This window comes from Elephas maximus, chromosome 21 (assembly GCF_024166365.1).
Source record: "Elephas maximus indicus isolate mEleMax1 chromosome 21, mEleMax1 primary haplotype, whole genome shotgun sequence".
NCBI classification, from domain to species: Eukaryota; Metazoa; Chordata; class Mammalia; order Proboscidea; family Elephantidae; genus Elephas; species Elephas maximus.
In genome coordinates, this window is record NC_064839.1 from 33,382,243 (window position 1) to 33,403,461 (window position 21,219).

A 21,219-nucleotide genomic window follows, 5' to 3' on the forward strand; every position below is an offset into this window, starting at 1 on the left:
CAGTAGTCACCCTGTTCTCTGGCATACTCAGCTTCCTCATCTGTGGAAATGGGGGGTATGATGTCAGGAAGATCACCTGAGACAGGCCCAGCTCCATTTTAAACCTCCACACAGCAGTCCCAAGTGATTGCCATGACTAGCCCCACTTCACAGATGAAGAAACTCCATGACAAGGGCTGATGGCTTCACCTCTCTGAGCCAGGGCAGCCAAATTCAGAACCTCATTCTTGGTCACTAGGTAGAGAAGCCACCCTCTCCTGGAAGTGGAGATGGCATTAGGGCTTGGGAGGCGGGGGGGGGGGGGGGGGGGGGGGGCCTAGCCTTCCATCAAGACAACAGCGCCCCCTGCCAGTAAGCCGTACCTACCAAGCTGAGTCAATTCCGGCCCATAGAGACCCTGTAAAACAGAGTAGAACTGCTCCAGGGGGTTTCCAAGGCTGTAAATGTTTACAGAAGTAGACTGCCACATCTTTCTTCCACGGAGCAGCTGGTGGGTTCAAACCGCCAACCTTTCAGTTAGCAGTCAAGTGCTTCGGTTCCTTTTTACTACCTAGCTGGAGGCCTTGGGGGAGTTAATTACCTATTCCTTTTTAAGTATTAATAATTACTTATTTCCTCACCTGCAGTATTGATAATAAAGAATAGCAACTGCCACAGAGGGCTGGATCGATAATTAACTTGCTAGATAGAATTTGTAAAGCCCTCGGCCTGATGCCCACTCTCAAGACAGGCTCAGTGTTGTTAGCTGACCCTCAAGAACAGATCTACTAAGTGCCCTGGCTCCTTGCTGAGGCTTCCTTAGGCTTTTGCCTTCAATCACATCTGAGGCTCAGGAGGCATAGGATGGAGCACAGCAAGTCTGTCTTTTTTAAAATATTATTTTATTGTGGTAAAATATATGTAACAAAAATTTGCCATTTCAACCATTTTCAAGTGTACGATTCAGTGACGTTACACTCACCATGTTGTACAACTATCTTACTAACTAGTTGCCATCAAGTCCATTCCCATTCATGGCAGCCCCACGTGTGTTAGAGTAGAACTGTGTTCCACATGGTTTTCAGTGGCTGAGTTTTTAGAAGCAGATCATGAAGCCTTTTTTCTAAGTTGCCTCTGGGAGGACTCAAACCTCCAACCTTTCGGTTAGTAGCCAAGGACATCAGCCGTTGTGCAACCATCACCACTATTTCTAAAAGTTTTTCATCACTCCAAACAGAGTAAGTCCCCATTCCCCAACCCCCCCAACCCCTGGTAACCACTAATAAACTTTAATCTCTAAACATTTGGCTATTCAAGAGATTTCATATCATACAATATTTGTTCTTTTGTGTCTCACTTATTTAACTCAGAATACTGTTTCCAAGGCTTATCCATTTTGTAATATTATCAGAATTTCATTTCTCTTTATGGCTAAATAGTATTCCATTGTATAGATATACTGTATCTTCTTCATCCATTCATTTGTTGACACTTCGGTCCTTTCCACCTTTTGGCTATTACGAATAATGCTGCAAGGAACATTGGAGTACCTGTATCTGTTTAAGTCCCTGCTTTCAAGCTTTTTGTCTATACCTAGGGATGGAATTGCTGAGCCCTGGTGGTGTAGTGGTTAAGAACTACGGCGAGCTACAGCTGCTGATCAACAGGTCAGCAGTTTGAATCCATCAGCCACTCCCTGGAAACCCTATGGAGCAGTTATACTCTGTCCTATAGGGTCGCTGAATCGGAATCGACAGCAATGGGTTTTATGGTAATTTTGTGTGTAACTTTTGAGGGACCACCAAACTCTTTTCCACAAGGCTGTTATCATTTTATGTTCCCACCAGCAATGCAAAAAGGTTCCAATTTCCCCCACACCCTTGCAAACATTTCTATTTTTCTGTTTTATTTAATAATAGAGGGCAAGCCTTCTTAGTATCCCCCACCTACAGAGAGAGAAAGGACATGAGGCAGGGAATCATGGCTACAGGGCTCCTAACTGGCTGAGCCAAGGCCTAAGTCCCACAGTATGTCCTTGTGACCAACTGTGCCAGGGGCAGGCTGGCCCCAGACCCGAGTATATCACTTCATGGTACGGAGCTAGGGTGACACACATCTCCAGGAGACTGATGAAGAGGGTGCCTCATGTGCCTTTCAACAGAGAAATCTGATGTCACTGCCTTGACCAGGGGACTGGACTGAGCATCACCAATGGTGGGACAAGCTGGGAGCACACACCTACCAGTAGATACTAAAGGATACACATAACCCAGGACAGGGTTTTCACACACACACAAAAAAGCAAAACTCAAACCTGAACTCAATCAGGCCTTTGGAGCAACTTCCAGTTTACAGCGAACACTGAGGACAAGGGAACAAATCAGAATGTAGGCCTTCTTCAGGATAACCTCCCAGGGCTTTTCAAAAAAGTCAGTGCCAAGAAAGACAAAAAAGATGGGAGTCGGGGCAGGCAATTTTAGAAGAGGTTAAAGAGATTTAGCAACCAAATGATATACATGAACCTTGACTGGAACCTGATTTTTTTTAAAAAGGAAAAGAAAATTATGAATGATATTTTGGGGAAATTCATATTTGGACTGTTGGGGAACTGCTGCTTTTTTTGGCCAGATAACAGCACTGTGGTTATACAGGCTTACTCCAAGGAGACACGGCATGAAGTACTCAGAAGTGAAGGGTCATGTCTCTGCAGCTTACTCTTCTATCTATTTATATACATACACAACATGTTAGCAACGGTTGAATCTAGGTGGTGGGTATACAGGTGTGTTTACTACACTCCTCTTTCAATTTTTTTTTATGCTTTTAACTTTTCCTAATCAAAACATTGGAAGACATTTTAAAAAATAAACTGTACCTGCGCTTCATCAACCCACCTTGTACAGGCACTCACTACCACCACCCCATTCCAAGCTCTGAGTGACTCCACAAAAATGAACAACTCCAAGGCATGCTGAGAAATGAATATAAATTAAGGGTTTATTACAAAATGCAAAATGTTAATTTCTTATTGTCAGTGATTGAGGAAAACAAGGCCACAAGCCCTGGGTGGAGCTGGAACCAGGACATGAATGCACGGGCTGGGGGCCAAAAGTCAGGTTCAGGAGCGGGCTGACAGGCACTGGTTCACAACCTCCAGTAGGTGGGTGTTCTCTAGGGCTGCTGCTACTCGCTCCTTATCTGCAAGCTGCTTATTGACTGGGCGGGAAGGAGAGAGCGAGGAAGACAGGGTCAAATGCAGGCTCTTGGCTAGGGCGCTAGCCGGCCACACCTCTGAGCCTTGGAATAGGTTATACCTCCACTAACAAGGTCTTCCTGTCACTTCCTTCCCAGGACCCCAAGCCTCAATAAGGCTATACTGGCCAGCTTCCCTCACACCTATCCCACCTTCTGGGGACCCCTCCCACCTGGCTGCTCATGCCTGCCTCATGTATTCCTGAGGCCTGACACACCCTGGTCCTGTGTGGTACTGGGGGAGCAGGGGAGAGTAGGACATGGTAAACACAAGAGATTCAAGTCAGATCAGCTTCAGTCTCAGTTGCCATCTCCTTTGGAAAGTCTCTGGCAATTTCACCCACCCAGGCTTCCCTGGATCTTACCTCACAAACCACCATGACAAGGGGGAAGCCTGAGAGAGCTTGGAACCCTGGGCCAATGCCCTCACCACCAGCCCACACTCACCTGCATGCTCTGAGGCATGGGTCCCTGGTGTAATGTGCACATCCATCTAAGAGACAGATAACAGAGGCCTGAGCAACCACCTACCTGTCCATTCTATTGCCCGCCCCCCTTTTCCCATACTCTCAGTCTTCACCTTCAGTTGATCCTTCCTCCTAATCAGCCTCTGGACTCTGGCCCTCCCACTACACCCCAAACCTACTCACAGCTCCTCAGCTCTACCAAAGAATCGGTCAACAGCTATCGACTTAATCGCCTGCCTGTGCCCCACTCCTGCTCCAAATCCATCTACAGCTCCCTACTGCCTTTCCTGCCACACCCACTACTTTTCTGCCACTTTCCAGCTCAGGCTTTTATTCTTGCTGTTCCATTCACTTGGAAACTCTTCACCTAGTTTCATCATCTCTGCTAGTTGGCATTCTTCCAGGCCTCACTGATGTCCTCTCCATCTTTATGCTCTCGATGTCTGCCTCCTCAGCAACAGACCCTCATGCGTGCCCCATCCCTGGGGGGAGGGGTGAAACGCTGACCTTGAAACGCTGGGGAAGGGACCGAAGAAGCTTAACCTTGATGGAGAGACCAATAAGGGTGGCCATGCTGCAGTGCGGAATCGTGGGTGTGAAGGCCACTGCCACTGTGCTCTCCGGATCGCTCACCTGGTGGGGGAGATGTACAGGGTCACTGTTCTCCCAGCCCAGGCCTCTTCTTAGTTTGTTACTTTGGCAGGTCGTCTAATCTTTATGGGCCTTAGTTGCCTCATCCATAAAATTGGCACAACAAATCCCCCTCCCAAAGATTTCCTGAGGTGAGCTGAGAGAATGTCAGCCTCTCGTTCACAGCTAAGCCTTTCTGACTATCCCCAAACAAGTCCCTCCCCTTGCACTCTGTAAGCGACTAACCTGAACCCGGACTTGCTCCACTACGTTCAATTCCTCCAGCGTCAGTGGATGCTCGGGGTCATTGATAGAGCGAATCAGATGTGGCAAGTGAAGGAAAAGGCGCTCTGCCCATTCCGGGCCCTCCGCCAGGTATACCTGCCCTCGTACAGCTCCTCCGGCTGTTGGACATCATCTCGCCCTCCCCACCAGACCCCCAAGAACCCGCCCCCCACCCCTCCAGCAGCGGCGGATATCGAAGATCTCACGCGCGTCGATGCTGTCCGGAACCTGCTCGTCCTCCTCGCCCGCAGTCACGGGCCGCTCCCCAGAACGCTCGTAGATGAGAGGGTTAGCGTTCTCCAAGATGCCGCCCCCCACGCCGCCGCCACCACCCACCATCGCGGAATCCCGGCGGGCCACAGTGGGCAAGCACTTCCGCTCGGGCGGGCGCACTTCCGGCGAGCGGGAAAGGGGCGTGGCGTGACGACGGGGTGGCGGAAGGGACATGCAGGACCTCCAGGTTTAGGCGGGGAGTTGGACACCGCGTGCCGGCTACGCTGACCCAAGAAGATGCCGGTCGCTGGCAGAGGCGCGGAGAAGGCACTTGACAGCCCTGCGCCGGGCGAGTCCTTTGGAGCATAGAACACCGAGGCCGAGGCCGGTTCTCAGAGGGCACTACAGGCCCGTCTGAGGTTGAGCCAGGCGTATCCTCAGGCAACACTTCCTCCGGGAAGTCTTTCCCGCCCCTCCGGCAGGACAGCGCTTCCTAGCTCGGGATTGTCTCTATCCTGGCTTGGTTTACAGCGTTCCGGAATCTCCTGGTGACTCGCCGCCCTGAGGGCCTAGTAGTGCCCAGGTCCCTAGCGGGAGGAACAGGAGGCGCTCCACAAAAAGCTATCAAATCAATAAATGAGGACTCCTGAAGATAAGAAGTACTGTAGACACCTGCGCGTTTGAAAAGGAGGGCCATGACTGAGTAGGGAGGGGGCCCGCGGAGCCTCAGACATGGGAGAGTAAGGGGTGAGAGACCGTGAAGAGGGCACCCAGGAAGCTATCAGTCCTTGAAACGCAAGGGGGTGCCTTCTGGATAAAGGGCAGTCACACCTCCCTACATTTGCTCTTGCCGTCCCCTCTACCCCGGACGAAGGTCGTTTCCTTTTCTCTATCTGTGGACATCTTGATTGTGCACCTCCTCCCCAATCAGAGCTGACTGCTCCCTCCTCGTTGAACTCTCCCCCCCCCCCACACACCTTCGTCGGGCCTGTGATTATACCGACAGTGAATGTAGTGACCCCAGGTTTGAGGAGAGGGTTCGTGGTACAGCGAAGGGGCTACAGAAGCCGAGCAGCCCCTCCGAAAGGGCCCACTGGGGTCCAGGTGGCCCACGCCTGCCTGCCCTGGATCCCTGCCGGCCTTGGAAGGCTCAGCCCCGCTCTCCTGCAGCCCGACCTTTCCCCCGCCCGATCCAGGGCCCCACCTCCTCCCCGCCCAGTCCAAACTCCGGGTCTGGGCAAGGCACCGACCCCGGGCTGCCTCTCGGTGAAAGCAGCGGGGCCCGCGGGCAGCGGAAAGGAGAATCTGCGAGCAACGATGCACCTGGATTGGCTGAGTGTGCGGCTGAGCGCCGTGGTCTGTGGGCTACTGCTTCTCCTCGTCCCGGCCTGGGGTGAGGCTCCGCGGCGGGCGGACTGGGCCGGGCTCGATCCTTCAAATTTTCCAGAGACACACTCTGAGGCTGGGGAAGGAAAGGTGCCCGGGGAGGTCGGAGCTGGTGGACTTAACAACCGCCCGGGGTGGGCCTCCTGAGGCGCAGAGAGGGTGGGGATGCCCGAGGCCACACTGCACCGAGGGGCGAGCCCCATTTGAGGGGCGCCCGGGTGGGTCAGCAGCCTCGGCCCAGGGGTACTTCGGGACATTTCCCACTTGTACGTACCTGGACCTGGCTCTGCCGGAGGGTAGTAACAGCAATAACAGTAATAATAACACCTCTCGCCGCCGTTTGTCGGGCTCAGAGTCTGTCGCACCCTTGGCCAGAGGAGTGTGCCAGGACCTCTTCCCAGAAGTCCCAGCCGGGGTGGTTGTTGAGTGCCATCAAGTGGATTTCGAACCCATGTGACAGAATAGAACTGCCGTGTAGAGTTTCCTTGGCTGTAAGCTTTATGGGAGCAGATCGCCAGGTCTTCCTCCCTCGGAGCAGCTGAGTGGATTCCAACCGCCAACCTTTGGTTAGCAGCGCTTAAGTACAGTCAAGGTTACCCGTTGCTGAGTCCATTCCGATTCATGGCAACCTTATAGACAGAGTAGCGACTGGTGGATTCCAACTGCCAACTTTTTGGTTAGCAGCCTTAGCTCTTAACCACTGCACCACCAGGGCACCCCCGCAAAGGTTACTGATTCTAATTCAACATCGTGGAATCGGGCACAGAGAAGACCCAGAGCGAGGGATCCTAGAGCCGGTCCGGAGGCTGCCTGCTTTGTCCCTCTTCCCACCCCACACAGTGGCCTGGGGAGAGGGCACGGCTGGCCTTCAGAGCAGAGATGATAGAGCGGTGTGACAGCTCTGCACTTCCCAGGACACGACCTCCCGGCCCTTGGCAGAAGGTCTTACCATGCGGACACTGTTCGAAGGGCCCTGGCACTTCGGCCACCTGCTCTCGCGGTGCGTGATCCTCTTATCCGACTCCGGAATCTGCCCAGGAGCCCTCCACACTCAGCCGGCTTCCATAGCTCACCTTCACAGGGCTTCTCTCCAGACTGGGCTCTCAGAGACCCAGGGGACCTCTTAAGCAAGGGTGTAGGGAGAGTAACTAGCACTCAGGGGCAGTCTCTAAATTGCGCCCCTCCCTCTAAATTCAAGATGAATAGTTGTTGTCAGCTGCGACTCCTCAGCAGAAAGGACTCTCCCTCTCTTGTCTGGCTATCTCAGGCGCCTTTCATATTTGTGGTGCCTCCGAATGTCATTCCGCAGCTCCTGGAGCCCTCTTGAACTCAGGCCAGGGCAAGTGCCCCCCACCACCCGTCATTCCCAACCCCAATCCCACCCTTGCTTGGCCTCTGACTCCCAAACACAAAGATCTGCCCCACCTAGGTGCCGCTGCCGTCCTTTAAAAGTATTTTGCATTGAACTCAGGTTTAGAAAGAATACTTGACAAGGTGTTAAGAGGGCACAAGTGACGGGCCCGGCCCTCTCCTGTCCCATCCAGCCCTGGTTCCTCCACAGGGTCCCCACACACAGCCCAGGAGTTTACTCAGGAAAGGATGTGTGCATGTTCCCTTAGTTTTCACCTATGTGGTCACAAACTCCCCCCTTTCCCAGCGCTGGGCTTTTCCACTTCCTGGGAAAGAGACCTCCCTTCACCTCTACTAGTAGAGCTTTCTCACTGTTCAGTGGAAGGGGTTCTCTTCAAGGATATAGTTATTGTTGTTAGGTTGCAATTCATAGCAACGCTATGTACAACAGAATGAAACACTGCCCAGTCCTATGCCACCCTCACAATAATTGCTATGGTTGAGCCTGTTATTGCAGCCATCCTGTCAATCTAACTCTTTGAAGGTTTTCCTCTGTTTTAGCTGACCCTCTGCTTTACCAAGCATAATGTCCTTCTCCAGGTACTTGTCCTTGATAACATGTCCAAATTTCTGAGACGAAGTCTCATCATCCTCACTTCTGAGGAGCATTCTCATTGTACTTCTTCCAAGGCAGATTTGTTTGTTCTCCTGGCAAACCCAAAAAAGCCAAACCCACTGCCGTGGAGTTGATTCTGACTCATAGTGACCCTATAGGACAGAGTAGAACGGCCCCGTAGAGTTTCCAAGGAGTGCCTGGCAGATTCAAACTGCCAACCCTTTGGTTAGCAGCTGTAGCACTTAACCACTATGCTACCAGGGTTTCCATTCTCCTAGCAGCACTTAACCACTATGCCACCAGGGTTTCCATTCTCCTAGCAGCCCATAGTATATTCGATATTCTTTGCCAACACCATAATTCTTCAGTCTTCCTTATTCATTGTCCAGCTTTTGCATGGACAGTATACATACATACGCGGCAATTGAAAATACCATGGCTTGGTTAGGTGCTAGTCAGAATCAACTCCACAGCAATAGGGTGGGGGGATCAGATGCACCTTAGTCCTCAAAGCGCTTTCTTCGGTTTTTAACACTTGAAAGAGGTCTTTTGCAGCAGATTTGCCCAATGCAATATGTCGTTTGATTTCTTGACTGCTGCTTCCATGGGAAGAAGTAGCCACAGAGAAGTATATGGACAGACATCCCACCACATCTGGCAAAGACTTGTGTGTAGACAGCATGTTGTTGGGAGAAGGGTGGGCCATTCAATTTGAAAAGAGTTGCTAAATTACCTTCATGGAGTATGAGAGTGGCTACTTACCTTGGCCTCACTCATGCCAGGGAGCATCGAACATGTTATCAAATATGTTTGTTATCAAACTTGTTATCTGATAGGTGAAAGGTGGTTGTCCTTAGGTACCATCAAGTCGGTCCTGATAGGTGAAAGGTAGTAGCTCTATGAGGCTGTCTTTTGTTTTTTACTTTTTACTGTGGAAACATACTCAGAGGTAGAGAAAATGGTATAACAAGCCCAATGTACCCATCACCCACCTTCAACAATTATTAAGACTCAGTCAACCTTGTTTTATCAAGTTTCCATCTCTACAATACTGTAATTTCTTAACATAATCAATATTTACTCAAGGGTTCTTATTTCCCATAATGTCTCAGAAATGGTATTTACAGGGTGTTTTTACAAAGCAGACTGTTTTCCAAAGCGATTGTACCATTTTACATCCCTACGAACAGTGTATATGTGTATATATGTGTATACGAGGGTTCCAATCCTCACCGACACTTGTTATTATCTGTCTTTTTTTATGTGTTTCTTGAGTCTTTTTCAATCCTCAATTATTTTATTTTCCTTTGTCATTGTTGTGTTGAATAAACCAGGTTATTTGCTCCATAGACGGTCCCAGAGTTGGGTTTTTGCTGATTGCATCCTGTATTCCCTGTAAACTTGTATTTATGTTCTACAGGCTTGATTAGAATCAGATTTTATGTTTTATTTTGTTTTGGCAAGACTACTTCTATATGGTGCTGTTGTCTGATTGTCGTGCTTCCTGTGACAAAATAAGTCTTTGACATCACAGTCAGATCTCAATATGCATTTCTCTTAGCATGAGGTGAACATCGTTTCGTTTGCTTAGGAGCCAAGTCATGTGTATTGCAATATCCAAATTGCACCCCTCCCCCCAATATCAAGATGAACAGATGTTGACATCTGTGACTGCTCCCCAGAAACAACTTACCATCTCTTGTCTGGCTATCTCAGTCAGGCGCCTTTCATATTTGTAGTGCCTCCGAATGTCATTCCGCAGCTCCTGGCGCCCCCTTGAACTTGGGGCCAGGGCAAGTGCCCCCCATCACCTGTCACTCCCAACCCCAACCCCACTCCTGCTTGGCCTCTGACTACTAAGCACAAAGATCTGCCCGACCTCAATGCACCTTCCTTTAAAAGTATTTTGCGTTGAACTCAGGTTTAGAAAGAATACTTGAGTGTACCAGTGTTTTGTTTTGTTTTTCTAGTGGGTGGCTGGCATATTCCTTATTAATGTGTAGAATGTCTTTATTAATAATATTGGCTCTTTCCTGTCAGGTGACCTTCAATCACTTCCTCTCTGATCCCATAGCAGGGCTGACTGCCACTTTTTACTTCTAGCTATAGCTGCCCTTCTCTTTTGTAGCTCTCCTCACCAATATCACTCCTTGTTTGTAGGATGCCTTCTTTATGTTATTCCCTACCACTTAGAGCATGAGATCTCTGAGGACAGGAACCATGTCTGTCCAATTCCCAGATTCCCTATTGTCTCACAAGACCGGCACACAGTTAGTTGAAAGGATACTCTTACTCCATAGAGCACATATGATCATTTGTTTGAAGCTCCTGGGGCTGAGCCAGGGTGTCAAGCCCCAGGGAGCCTCACTGAGCCTGGTGGGAAAGTCTGGGGGCCAGGTCCAGTGAAAGCAGATGGGTTAGAGGTGGGCACAGGATCACATGCAGGAAGTTTGTAAAGTACATGTTTATAGATCAGGATCCCTTGAGCTGAGCTGTGGATAGGAAGGAGCCAGCAGTTCCAATAGCTGATTGGGCAGACCCCACCCTGATGTCCATCTCTCTGCCCACAGGACAGGACTCTGCCAGCCCCATCCGGACCACACACACAGGGCAGGTGCGGGGGAGCCTCGTCCACGTGAAGGGCACCGAAGTGGGAGTCCACACCTTCCTCGGAATTCCCTTTGCCAAGCCACCCCTGGGGCCACTGCGGTTTGCCCCCCCTCAGCCCCCTGAACCGTGGAGTGGTGTGAGGGATGGGACTTCCCACCCAGCCATGTAAGCTCTCCCCTGGAGGTCCAGGGAACTCGAGGCCACAGGGTGGAAGGTACTCTGAACTTTGGGTCAGACTGCAGTTGTCATCTCATCTAAACACCTACTACCATTTTGGTGGGTTTCCATCCCATTCCCCCCCACCCCCACCTCTGTAAGCTTACTGAGGGGTGAAGTCACTGGCCCAGGCTCTTGGCTCAGAGCCTAGCACCTGGAAGACTTTAACCCCAGGTACTGAAAGGATGAGCAGAGACATGTATCTCCCATCTTTCTGGTTATGTCAAGTGTTCTCTGCCACCAGTGGGAAATGTCTCTGGAGTAGCTCAGACTGGCTCTGTGAACTTAATGGGAGCCCCTGACTCCAGCAGCGAATACTCCAGATCCCTGAGGACAGCAGCAGAGGTGGCTCCCTGGGGACTCTCACTCTCACTGTGGCAATGAGCAGCGCAAGATGCCATTGGCCAACAGACTTATATATGTGTGTCCTTACTGAAGAGGGTCTCTGAGAGTCTTGACTTGGGAAGAGGGATGTGCCACCGCCCTTCTCATAAGAAATTAATATCCATTCATTCACCCAGCACATGTATGTGGGCTAGTGCTTTCTCCAAGCCCAGCTGGGTACAGGGATACAGTGGGAAATGTCAACGCACGTAACCAATGGTCTCCCAAAGACCCCAAGAGTTTCTAGCCTTGGGAGGAGTGGTGTCCAAGGCCCTCAGCAACCTTAGGGTCTTCCTGGAAGGCCAGGCTCCACCCCAGCTTGTCCAAAGCCTGTGGCCCATAACTTAGTGGGAAGGGACTTCTGAGAAGGACCATGTGTGAGCAGGATATCGAAGGGAAGAGGGGCTGATGGTAGCTGGTAGCAAGTCTGGGGCCAGGGTCTGTTTCTGGCCACAGCACATCCCCAGGACCAACTGTCTGCCATGGCCACCAGGTGTTTGCAGGATAATGCTACAGCGGAAAAGATGATTCAGGTCTTGTTGAATATAACCCAACCCTTCACCCACATGTCTGAAGACTGCCTGTACCTCAGTGTCTACACACCTGCCCATACCCGTGAGGGCACCAAGCTGCCTGTGAGTGCCAGTCATGGCTGACTGGGGGGTGGGAGGACACTTCTTCTGCAAGATTAGAAAGGACAAGATCAGACTGGGCCCACTTCAGCACAGACCCTGTTGGGAGGCCTCTTGCCAAGGAGTCATCACTTTGATCATCAGGTTTAAGAACGCTTCCTACCCAGGGTAGCCATCTGACCGTGGGCATAGGGTCACAGACCTCCAGCTGCTCCTGAAGAGGCTATAGCCCTGGGATGGACCCAGGACTTACTCAACCAACCTGTGCCCAGGAGACCCTCAGGTGCCTGAGGGCTGCACTTTGAGGTCACCAAAGACCCCAGCCATCAGTTAGCTATTGGGCCATGTTTAATGAAAGTGCATGTGAGACAGCCAGGAAGACACCCCCTTTTCATTCCTCCTTAGAGAGGATTCTGAGAGAAATGGAGCAAGACTTTGATATATGGGGCAGGCCCCAAAGGCTGGGAGGCCTGGTCTTCCTGATAGAATTTGGGTCACACTTGGCCCAGGTCATGAAGATGCCACCCTGTCTTGCTGGAGTTCTGTCTATCTGGGTAGGTGGACAAAATCAGAGCAGTGATTAGCCTAGGTAGAAGCCTTGGTGGAGTTTGGGTTGGGTGGGAGCCACGCAGTACCCATGCCTCAATTTCCCCAGGTGATGGTGTGGATCCATGGCGGTGCGCTCGTGTTGGGCATGGCCTCTATGTATGATGGCTCTGCCCTGGTGGCCTTTGAAGATGTGGTAGTTGTAACTATCCAGTACCGCCTGGGTATCCTGGGTTTCTTCAGGTGAGGCTTGGGCTGGTCTGGGCAATGTTGCTGAGCAGAGCCAGGACAGCCTTGTGATCCCCATCCCTGTCACCTCTCAGCACTGGAGACAAGCATGCAACTGGCAACTGGGGCTACCTAGACCAAGTGGCCGCACTGCGCTGGGTCCAGCAGAATATCGCCCATTTTGGAGGTGACCCTGGCCGTGTCACCATTTTTGGCGAGTCTGCAGGTGGCACATGTGTGTCCTCGCATATCCTGTCCCCCATGTCCCAAGGACTCTTCCATGGTGCCATCATGGAGAGTGGCGTGGCTGTGCTGCCTGGCCTCATTGCCAACTCGTCTGACATGGTCTCCACGGTGAGTGCCCTCAATCATGGGGAGCCCAGGTCTGCTGATCATCCCTTACCTCTCAGAGCCTCCATTATTCCTTCTGTTAAATGAGAATAAGGAGGACTTCCCTGCCATCTGGATGCCTCGAGAACTGCCGCCTACTCAGGGATTACTGAGGGGCTCAAGGGTCAGAATCCACAGGCCTCTGCTATTGTAGAGGCTGAGTGTGTTCTGTGGCCCACAAAGCTCCTGGCTTAAGGGCCTCCATTAAGAGTGGAATCACCCAGACAGGTGGAAGGCCCCTCTGGGTTTACCCTCTGAGCATCAGGGAGGTTGAAACAATTTCAAAACCATAGTAGACCACACATAATACCCTAGGAGATTTGGAGTGCACTTGCTCCTAATTAGGTGCCTCAGCAAACCTCCTTCCCCTGCCTGGAAGGCAAGTCAGCCCCTGCCTGGTCCCTTTACAGATGGTGGCCAACCTGTCAGCCTGTGGCCAGGTGGACTCAGAGGCACTGGTGAGCTGTCTGCGGGGCAAGAGTGAAGAGGAGATTCTGGCCATAAACAAGGTAGAGCTGCGTGGGCCAGGTGTGGAGGAGGTGGGGATGATAAGGTACAGGGCAGGCAGGCCTGGGTGCCTTTATACTCCCCAGGCAAGTTGCTCCATTTCCATGTCTTGATGTTCTCAGAGCCCTAGATGGGAACTCCAGACAAGGAAGTGCAAGTGTAGGACCTCCTGTGGTGGATGTGAGCATCCTGGGAGGAGCTAGGATGGTGTGGGACGTACTGACAGGCATCAGAAAACCAGGCCTTTTCTAGGTATTGAGCCTTGTTCCTTGACCTTGCATGCCCCTCAGCCCTTCAAGCTTATCGCAGGCGTGGTGGACGGGGCCTTCCTACCCAGGCATCCCCAGGAGTTGCTGGCCTCTGATGACTTTCAGCCTGTACCCAGCATCATCGGTGTTAACAACGATGAGTACGGCTGGCTCATCCCAGTGGTGAGGCCCAGCCCCAAGCCTCTGGATGCCAGAGGAGCCCATCTGGTGGGGTGGCCTCAGGGCTTAGTAGCTTCAGACCCATCCCACCCCCAACTCAAGACTTTCCCCACCCCAGGGCATGGGCACCTCTGACAACCAAGAAATGGACAGACAGACCATGCAAGCCGCCCTGCAAAAAATGTCAGCACTGATGGTGAGGGTCCTGGGGTCCAGCCCCAATGGGAAGGAGCTTCTCTCTTGTCCCATCCCCCCAGATATCCTTCCCATGCAGCGTCCCCCATGAGCAAATGTGTGTTTGTGCGTGGGTTCACCCCAGAGCTTTGTCCATTCCCCCATTCCCTGTCCCATCCCAGGACCCATCTCCTCCACCCTGACGCTGCTGCCCCTCTGCCCCGGCAGCCTGCCTAACCTAACTCTTCCTGATCCACCTGGGATAGATGGTGCCTCCTGAGTTTGGTCACCTGGTGGTGGAGGAGTACGTGGGCAACAATAGTGACCCCCAGACCCTCCAAGCCCAGTTCCATGAGATGATGGGGGACTTCATCTTCGTGATTCCTGCCCTTCAAGTAGCAAATTTTCAGTGTGAGTACATCTGTAACTAAGGCCCAACTGGGAAGGGCTCAGAGCTGTGGATCCCAAGGAAGTCTAGTCTAAGAGACAGATGAGCATTCTCTCCATTTTACAGATGAGGAAACTAAGTTCAGTGATTTCAGTGACTTGTCCAAGAACACACACCTAGGAAGTTCCAAGGTCAGGATTTGAACCCAGGCCCTTCCAATGCCTTTGCTCCAGCATGAGTCTCCCCTACACCATTGTCCAGATTCCAGCCAGCCTTAAACTTAGGTATCTCATCATCATGGGTGACACAAGAAAGCTCCAGGTGAGGGGCTGCCATGTCACAGTCTGCCCACCCCATCCTAGGTCCTCATGCCCCTGTCTACTTCTATGAGTTCCAGCATCGGCCCAGCTTCGTAAAGGACATCAAACCACCCTATGTGAAGGCAGACCATGGTGATGAGATTTTCTTTGTCTTCGGATCCTTCTCTTGGAACAGCTACAGTGAGTCTTCCTGGGTGGGGTCCCTTGGAGGCTCCATATTCCCCAAAAGTAGAATGCAACAATGACTGGGCAACCAAGGGGTGATTGCCCTCACTGTACAGTTGAGGAAACTGAGGCTCAGAGAGAGTACAGGGTCTGTAGTTCAAGGTAAAAAAGCTGAGCCAGCATTGGATTCCAAGACTCTGTGTACCCAGGGCCTGTGCTCCCTCCACCCCTCCCCACCCCAAGATGGGTTTCTATGTGAGTGCAGCAGGGACATTTCAAAGGCATATTTGTGTCTTAAATGACTTTCCAATGTCAGAAGGAAGAAAAAGACCTTCTGGGCCAGGAATGAGCCCAGTGTTGGATCAGCCAGAGCTAAGATAAGTTTAGAAGGTTGGGGCAAGAGGAGGGCCTGGCTCCCCAGGGCTGTGGGGAGTAGGCAGAGATCTAGGCCTGGAGAAAGCAGGGTGTACCAGACAGCCTCGAGGAGCCAGGGGCAAGTTACATGTGGGATGGCGAGTGTCGTGGGGTGATCCACGTGTATGAATTGGCAGCTAGACTGGGGTTGACCCTGACCTGGACCTTTGTCCTCTCTGCAGTTGAAGTCACTGAGGAGGAGGAGCTACTGAGCAGGAAGGTGATGAAGTACTGGACAAACTTTGCTCGAAATGGGTGAGATGATGCACCCCTACCTCAACCTCCATGGGGGCTTATACCCATCCAGGGTTCCCCTTGGCTGTGGTGACCCCATTAGCATGCCTGTGTCCTTAATTGCTTGATAGCCCCTTCCCCAGCACCAGGACCCACAGGGACAGAGAGGGGTGTTCTGGGTGCTGGGCATTTGTCCCATCTCCTGGTGACCTGGACAGTGGGTAACAGTGCTATGTTACAGCCAGAGTCTGACCAAGTTGCCCTGCCCTTCACGGAGCTGATATTCTAGTGGGAGGTGGTTTCTTTCCTACCTCTGAAAACTTCCCCCCTCATTTCTCAAGTTCATGTAGCCTGCTTGGTCACCTTGCTGACTGACCCAGTCAGGGTGTCTGGGGCTAGGCTCGTCAGGGCCCACAGTCATCCTTGTACTGTCCTGTTGGTCAACAGGAACCCCAATGGTGAGGATCTGCCCCACTGGCCCTTGTATGACCAGAAGGAGCAATACCTGCAGCTGAACATGCAGCCCACGGTGGGCCAGGCCCTAAAGGCCCACAGGCTCCAATTCTGGACAAAGACCTTGGCCCAGAAGATCCAGGCAATAATGGCGGCCAAGGAGAGTCACACAGAGCTATAGCTTCCTGGGTCTGGGGGTAGAGGTTGGGCTTGAGAGCAGGTGGAGGCAGCCTGAAGGGCCCCCACACACACCCCAAGGAGCTAGAAGTTTATTCCTTCATTCACACGGCTGTTCTTTCATTCTTCAATCCATCCATTCAGCAAACACTTATTAAGAACCCCCTGCATGCAGTTAGCCTCCAAGCCTGCCCTGGGTCCTCTCCCCCAAACCGCACCGGGCCTTGGGCCCCATTCTCCCTTCCTCACCTCTACCCTCTCCCTCTCGCTTCTCTCCTCCAAGCCTCCAGGCCTTTTCGTGCCTTTAGGGAGGAAGTTCCTGGAAATGTTGCCCACGCCAGAGTGTCAGAAGCGCTCAGCAACTCTACCTCTCAGCAAGCCCCTAATGTTCTCATATCTGTAAATGGCCAATAGAAAACGGGCTACCAGGGGTCCTTGGAGCTCTGAGATCTCAGTCACCAAGGCCACTAAGACTGTAAAAGTCACAGTCTGTACCTAGATTAAGTATCTTCTATCATTGACACTTAAAATCACCCACCCACCCACCCACTTACGTATGTATGGAGGAGATGACTGACCCCATTTTTGTGAGAAGCAGGACTGAGCTTGTCTATGAGTCTCTGGAGCCTGGGCAGGCCACCTGTGGCCAGGAGAGCCAGGCAGGGTCCTCAGTCACCTGCCTCCTGAAGTTTACTTCTATTCTCAGTGGTTCTACAGACACTGCAGGGCCCAAACACATGATTATAGCACACGGTAAACATCTGTGGGATGTTTCCTGGAAGTGGGATGAAGAGGTCAGAAGGCCCGGGCATATTGAGAAGAGACCATTGTCCCCCAGATCTCTTTGAGGGCCTCTCTGTCCAGGAAGTTCTCCCCTTGTCTTTCAGAATTCCTCTTGCCAAACCCCCAACCGCCTGACTATGCTGATCAGTGTGGGCATTCACATTGCTGCCCCTAAACTTTCCTTCCTCCTACTTCATCCCCCCCCCAAAAAAAAAATCCTCTCATATTTTATCTCAGCATACAAAGGTACCAAACTCTGTTCAATCTGCCTCTTCGTTCCACCAAAACATTTTTTTCTGTCATTAAGAGGCTGTATCTCTTGTCCCATAAACCCTAGAACTTCCCCTGTGCCCCTAAAATACCCAGTGCCCTCGAGTCAATTCCGACTCATAGCGACCCTATAGGACACAGTAGAACTGCCCCTGTGCCCCTGCCTCTGGCCAATTTGCCCTCTGGGGCACTAGTTTTCCCACAGGGAAAGTCCCTCTTTTCTCTGTCTGCTGCATTAAGCCTAAACATAAAGCAGGGAGTTTGGGGTAATGATGGAAGGGTCCCATGTTGCCCACTCTGGCCACCAGATGGCAGACTAGGACAAACTTGAGGCTGGGCTGACTTGAACCGGTGAGAGGAGCTTTCCTTTTAGGGAACACTGGATGGTGCATAATATTTCCACCGCTTTCTGCAATCATTTATTGAGTACTTGCTGCATGCCTCTTTATCTTTTTTAGTCCTACAGATGTACAGTATACTTTCCAAAAACGAGTTCCTGAAACGTTTTCAAAGGCTTCTTAGTAGTCATGTTATTTTTAAACAGCTTTGTTGTGGAATAAATTATGTACAAGTCACCCATTTTAGGTGTACAGTCTGGTAAATCTGGGTAGATGGATACAAACATACAACCACCACCATGTCAAGTTTTAGAATGGTTCTATGGCTCCAGTTTCCTTGTGCTCCTTTGTAGTCAATACCTGCCCTGGCTCCTGGCCCCAGGCAACTAGTGCATGGCTTTTTGTTGCTGTAATTTGCCTTTTCTAGAATGTCATATAAATGGCTTCTTTTATATAAACTGGCTTCTTTTACTTAGCATGATCTTTTTGAGATTCAACCGGCAGTTCTTTCCTTTTATTGCTGAGTGGTATTTCATTGGATGGATATGCTCCACGGTGTCTAATCATTCACAAATTGAGAGATTTCAATTTGAGGGCTATTTTGAATAAAGCTGCTATTAATATTTTCAGACAGATCTTTATGTGGACATATGTTTTCATTTCCCTTGGGTAAACACCTAAGAGTGGAATTGCTGGGTCGTATGGTAAGTGTATATTTAACTTTTTAAGAAAATATCAAACTCTTTTCCAAAATGGCTATACCACTTTGCATCCCTATCATACATGTATGAGAGCTCTAGTTACTCCATATTGTAAAAATGGCTTGGTGTCAGACCTCCTCGTCTGACTTCCCAGGGGGGAGGAGAGAATCATTATCAGCACCAGCCCAAGGTTGATTCCTCTCAGGTGGAGGTCAATCTCCTCTCTTCAGTCTTTTTACCGGCTCTGACACCAGCTGTCCCTCCCACGGCATTCTCTGTTGGGTTTGATAATTCACTGAAATGGCCACAGGGAACTCACAGACCATATTCACGATTATGGGGTTTATTAAGGAAGAAGTAACAGGTACAACTCAGGATACAGTTCTTCGAGCAGAATACCTTCTTTTCTGGCTGTGCCCGCAAGTAGGCCTCTGTCGCCGGCCCTGCTTGGGCCTGGGCCTTAGCACTAGGCCCTCAGAGAACAGATTCTTCTCTGCTGTGCAAGGCTCTTCTCAGCCCCCTCACAACAGGCTTCTTTCAGCCCCTCAGGACAGCCCTCCCCTCTTGGCCCTCGGCCCTCAGCCCTCAGATTGGCCTCTGCCCTGCTATGGCAAATGTTACAAAGCTTTTTTAGCTCTGCTAATAAATGCCTAGGGTAAGCCTTCTGCCTGAAGGTGCTCAGCTCTCTCATTCAGTGGGTCAGGGAGCCTAGCACTGCATACAACTGCCTGGAAGCACCCCACTTGGCCAGCAAGCCTCCTGCTCAGAGGTACTTAACTTTCTCACTCTGTGGGTCAGCTCACCCCTTGCTCCATGGGCTGGGAAGCCCACCATGCTGTCCTGTGTCTGCTGCTGCCGTTTCTCTACTATGCTTGCCACCACTTCTTGCCATCTCATGCCTTCTCCAATGTTAACAGCTCTCTCTGTCTCCTGGGTCTAAGAGGTTCTTAGTGCAGGGACCCTGGGTCCAAAGGGCATACTTCACTCCTGGCTTTTCTTCTTCTTGGTGGTAGTGAGGTCTCCCCTCTGCTCTGGAATTGGCTGTCTTTGTAAGCCTAGCAGGATGGCAAAACTGACCAATCCCCTCAATAGGGTTCCATACACCTTATTTCCATGGTACCACCCCCCCGAGGGTCCCACGTACCTTATTTGCATTGTTAGCAAGCTGTCCAAACCCCTTGGTGGGCCGCAAGCACCTTATTTGCATAATCCCACCTAATCATTTTTGTGGGAGTTACAAAACCATAGTCAGAAAGGCTGTATAAAAGCAATTCATCGTATTGCACATATCCTCACCAACACTTGATATTGTCAGTCTTTTAAATTTTATTCATTTTAATGGGTGTGGAATGGTATCTAAGAGCCCTGGTGGCACAGCAGTTAAGTGCTCGACTGCTAACTTAAAGATCTGTGGTTTGAACTCACCAGTGCCTCTGTGGAAGATGCAGCAGTCTACTTCCTTAAAGACTTACAGCCTTGGAAACCCTATGAGGCAATTCTACTCTGTATTACAGGTTCACAATGAGTTGGAATCAACTCAACAGCAATGGGAATGGTATCTCATTGTGGTTGGTTTCCTGGACTTTTAACGTTTGCTTCCATCTTCCTCGATCAATTGATTGATAGATATGAGTAGACATACTTTTTTTCCTCACATACACATATGCTCCTAAGGCTTCTTTTCTTCATTCCACATTTTTACTATTAACTTGATCATCATCAGTGCCAGGTCCCTGAACAATGGAGCAGTAAGGGACAGAGTACATTAGAACTCTTACTGCAGCAGTCATAAGCAGAAACCTAGGGATCAAGAAGAAGTACTTTACCTTCCAGTTAACACAGGGAGCTTTGTAAAAAGATCCTGAGCTGGGATGAATTGGGGACTTCTTAACACCCACACAGCCCTGGTATTAATTAACTAGGTCATGAAAACTAAGGGCAAAGGTAATATTTGCCAAGGCAGGGAGGTGGGACAGGTGGCTTAGACCAAAATGAGTTGAATGTGAGACATGGACATTGAGTTAACAACAGGCCTTGCTGATTGGGTGGAAGTCAAGGACAATTCTTGGGAGAGGATGGAAGGAGAGAAAATGGAGACATCAAGTGGGATGATTTTTACCTTGCTGTAAACAAGAGCAGAAGAATGAGACAAAGACTGAAGGGCAAAGTTGGGCCAAGGGAGGTTGGTATGGGGTTGTGAGATATGTTTGCAGCTTGATTTAGAAAATAATATTGGAATTATTATTCCCTGTCCTTGAGCATTGAGAATGTGACCCAGCTGGAGCTGGGCCCACAAAGACTCACAAGGACACATCAACTGGGCCCTGAGATAAAGACAAATAGATGGGACAATCTTAGAAATTACCTTTTAGGGGACTTTTCACATAAACCCAATCAAAGAGAACACAAAAGACTTTCCACTCTTATCTTTTTCTATTAACATTTAGTGAATAGAAATTTGTTGGACCAATGAAGACACTCCTGACTGTCAGTTACTGAAACCTATACCAATGATTGTTAAGAAAGGCAATTCAAAGTGTAAAGACCACAGTTTCTGGCCAATCTGTGAAAAGGTGGCGCTTTCAATGATTCTACCCATTTTTGTGGTATTAATAAAATACTGATGATTCTGTAGCCTTCCTCAGATTCAGGCAGACATTACCCCTGGCACCATGCTTCTCTG

The 21,219-nt window shown here is 50.5% G+C and overlaps 2 protein-coding genes across 3 annotated transcripts; one reads left to right on the plus strand and one right to left on the minus strand.

Annotated features, from left to right (window-relative positions):
• Window positions 1-1,269: 1,269 nt before the first annotated feature.
• CIAO2B (cytosolic iron-sulfur assembly component 2B) lies at window positions 1,270-5,158 on the minus strand. Its single transcript, XM_049863855.1, has 5 exons — window positions 4,806-5,158; window positions 4,575-4,652; window positions 4,206-4,331; window positions 3,679-3,724; window positions 1,270-3,195 (listed from the first exon to the last, which is right to left on the minus strand). Exons 1-5 carry the CDS (start codon window positions 5,058-5,060, stop codon window positions 3,098-3,100), a joined length of 603 nt encoding a protein of 200 aa, XP_049719812.1. The 5' UTR covers window positions 5,061-5,158; the 3' UTR covers window positions 1,270-3,097.
• Window positions 5,159-5,474: 316 nt separating this feature from the next.
• On the plus strand, window positions 5,475-16,984 carry CES2 (carboxylesterase 2). 2 transcript variants are annotated; one of them, XM_049863847.1, is made up of 12 exons: window positions 5,475-6,219; window positions 10,749-10,953; window positions 11,882-12,023; window positions 12,676-12,809; window positions 12,890-13,148; window positions 13,595-13,693; window positions 13,982-14,122; window positions 14,238-14,315; window positions 14,560-14,704; window positions 15,044-15,181; window positions 15,763-15,835; window positions 16,262-16,984. In XM_049863847.1, the coding sequence occupies exons 1-12, from the start codon at window positions 6,144-6,146 to the stop codon at window positions 16,446-16,448; spliced, it is 1,677 nt and encodes a 558-aa protein (XP_049719804.1). In that variant the 5' UTR covers window positions 5,475-6,143; the 3' UTR covers window positions 16,449-16,984. The 2 variants fall into 2 exon arrangements, with proteins under 2 accessions (XP_049719804.1, XP_049719805.1); XM_049863848.1 differs by lacking the exons at window positions 11,882-12,023; window positions 12,676-12,809.
• The last annotated feature ends 4,235 nt before the right edge of the window (window positions 16,985-21,219 follow it).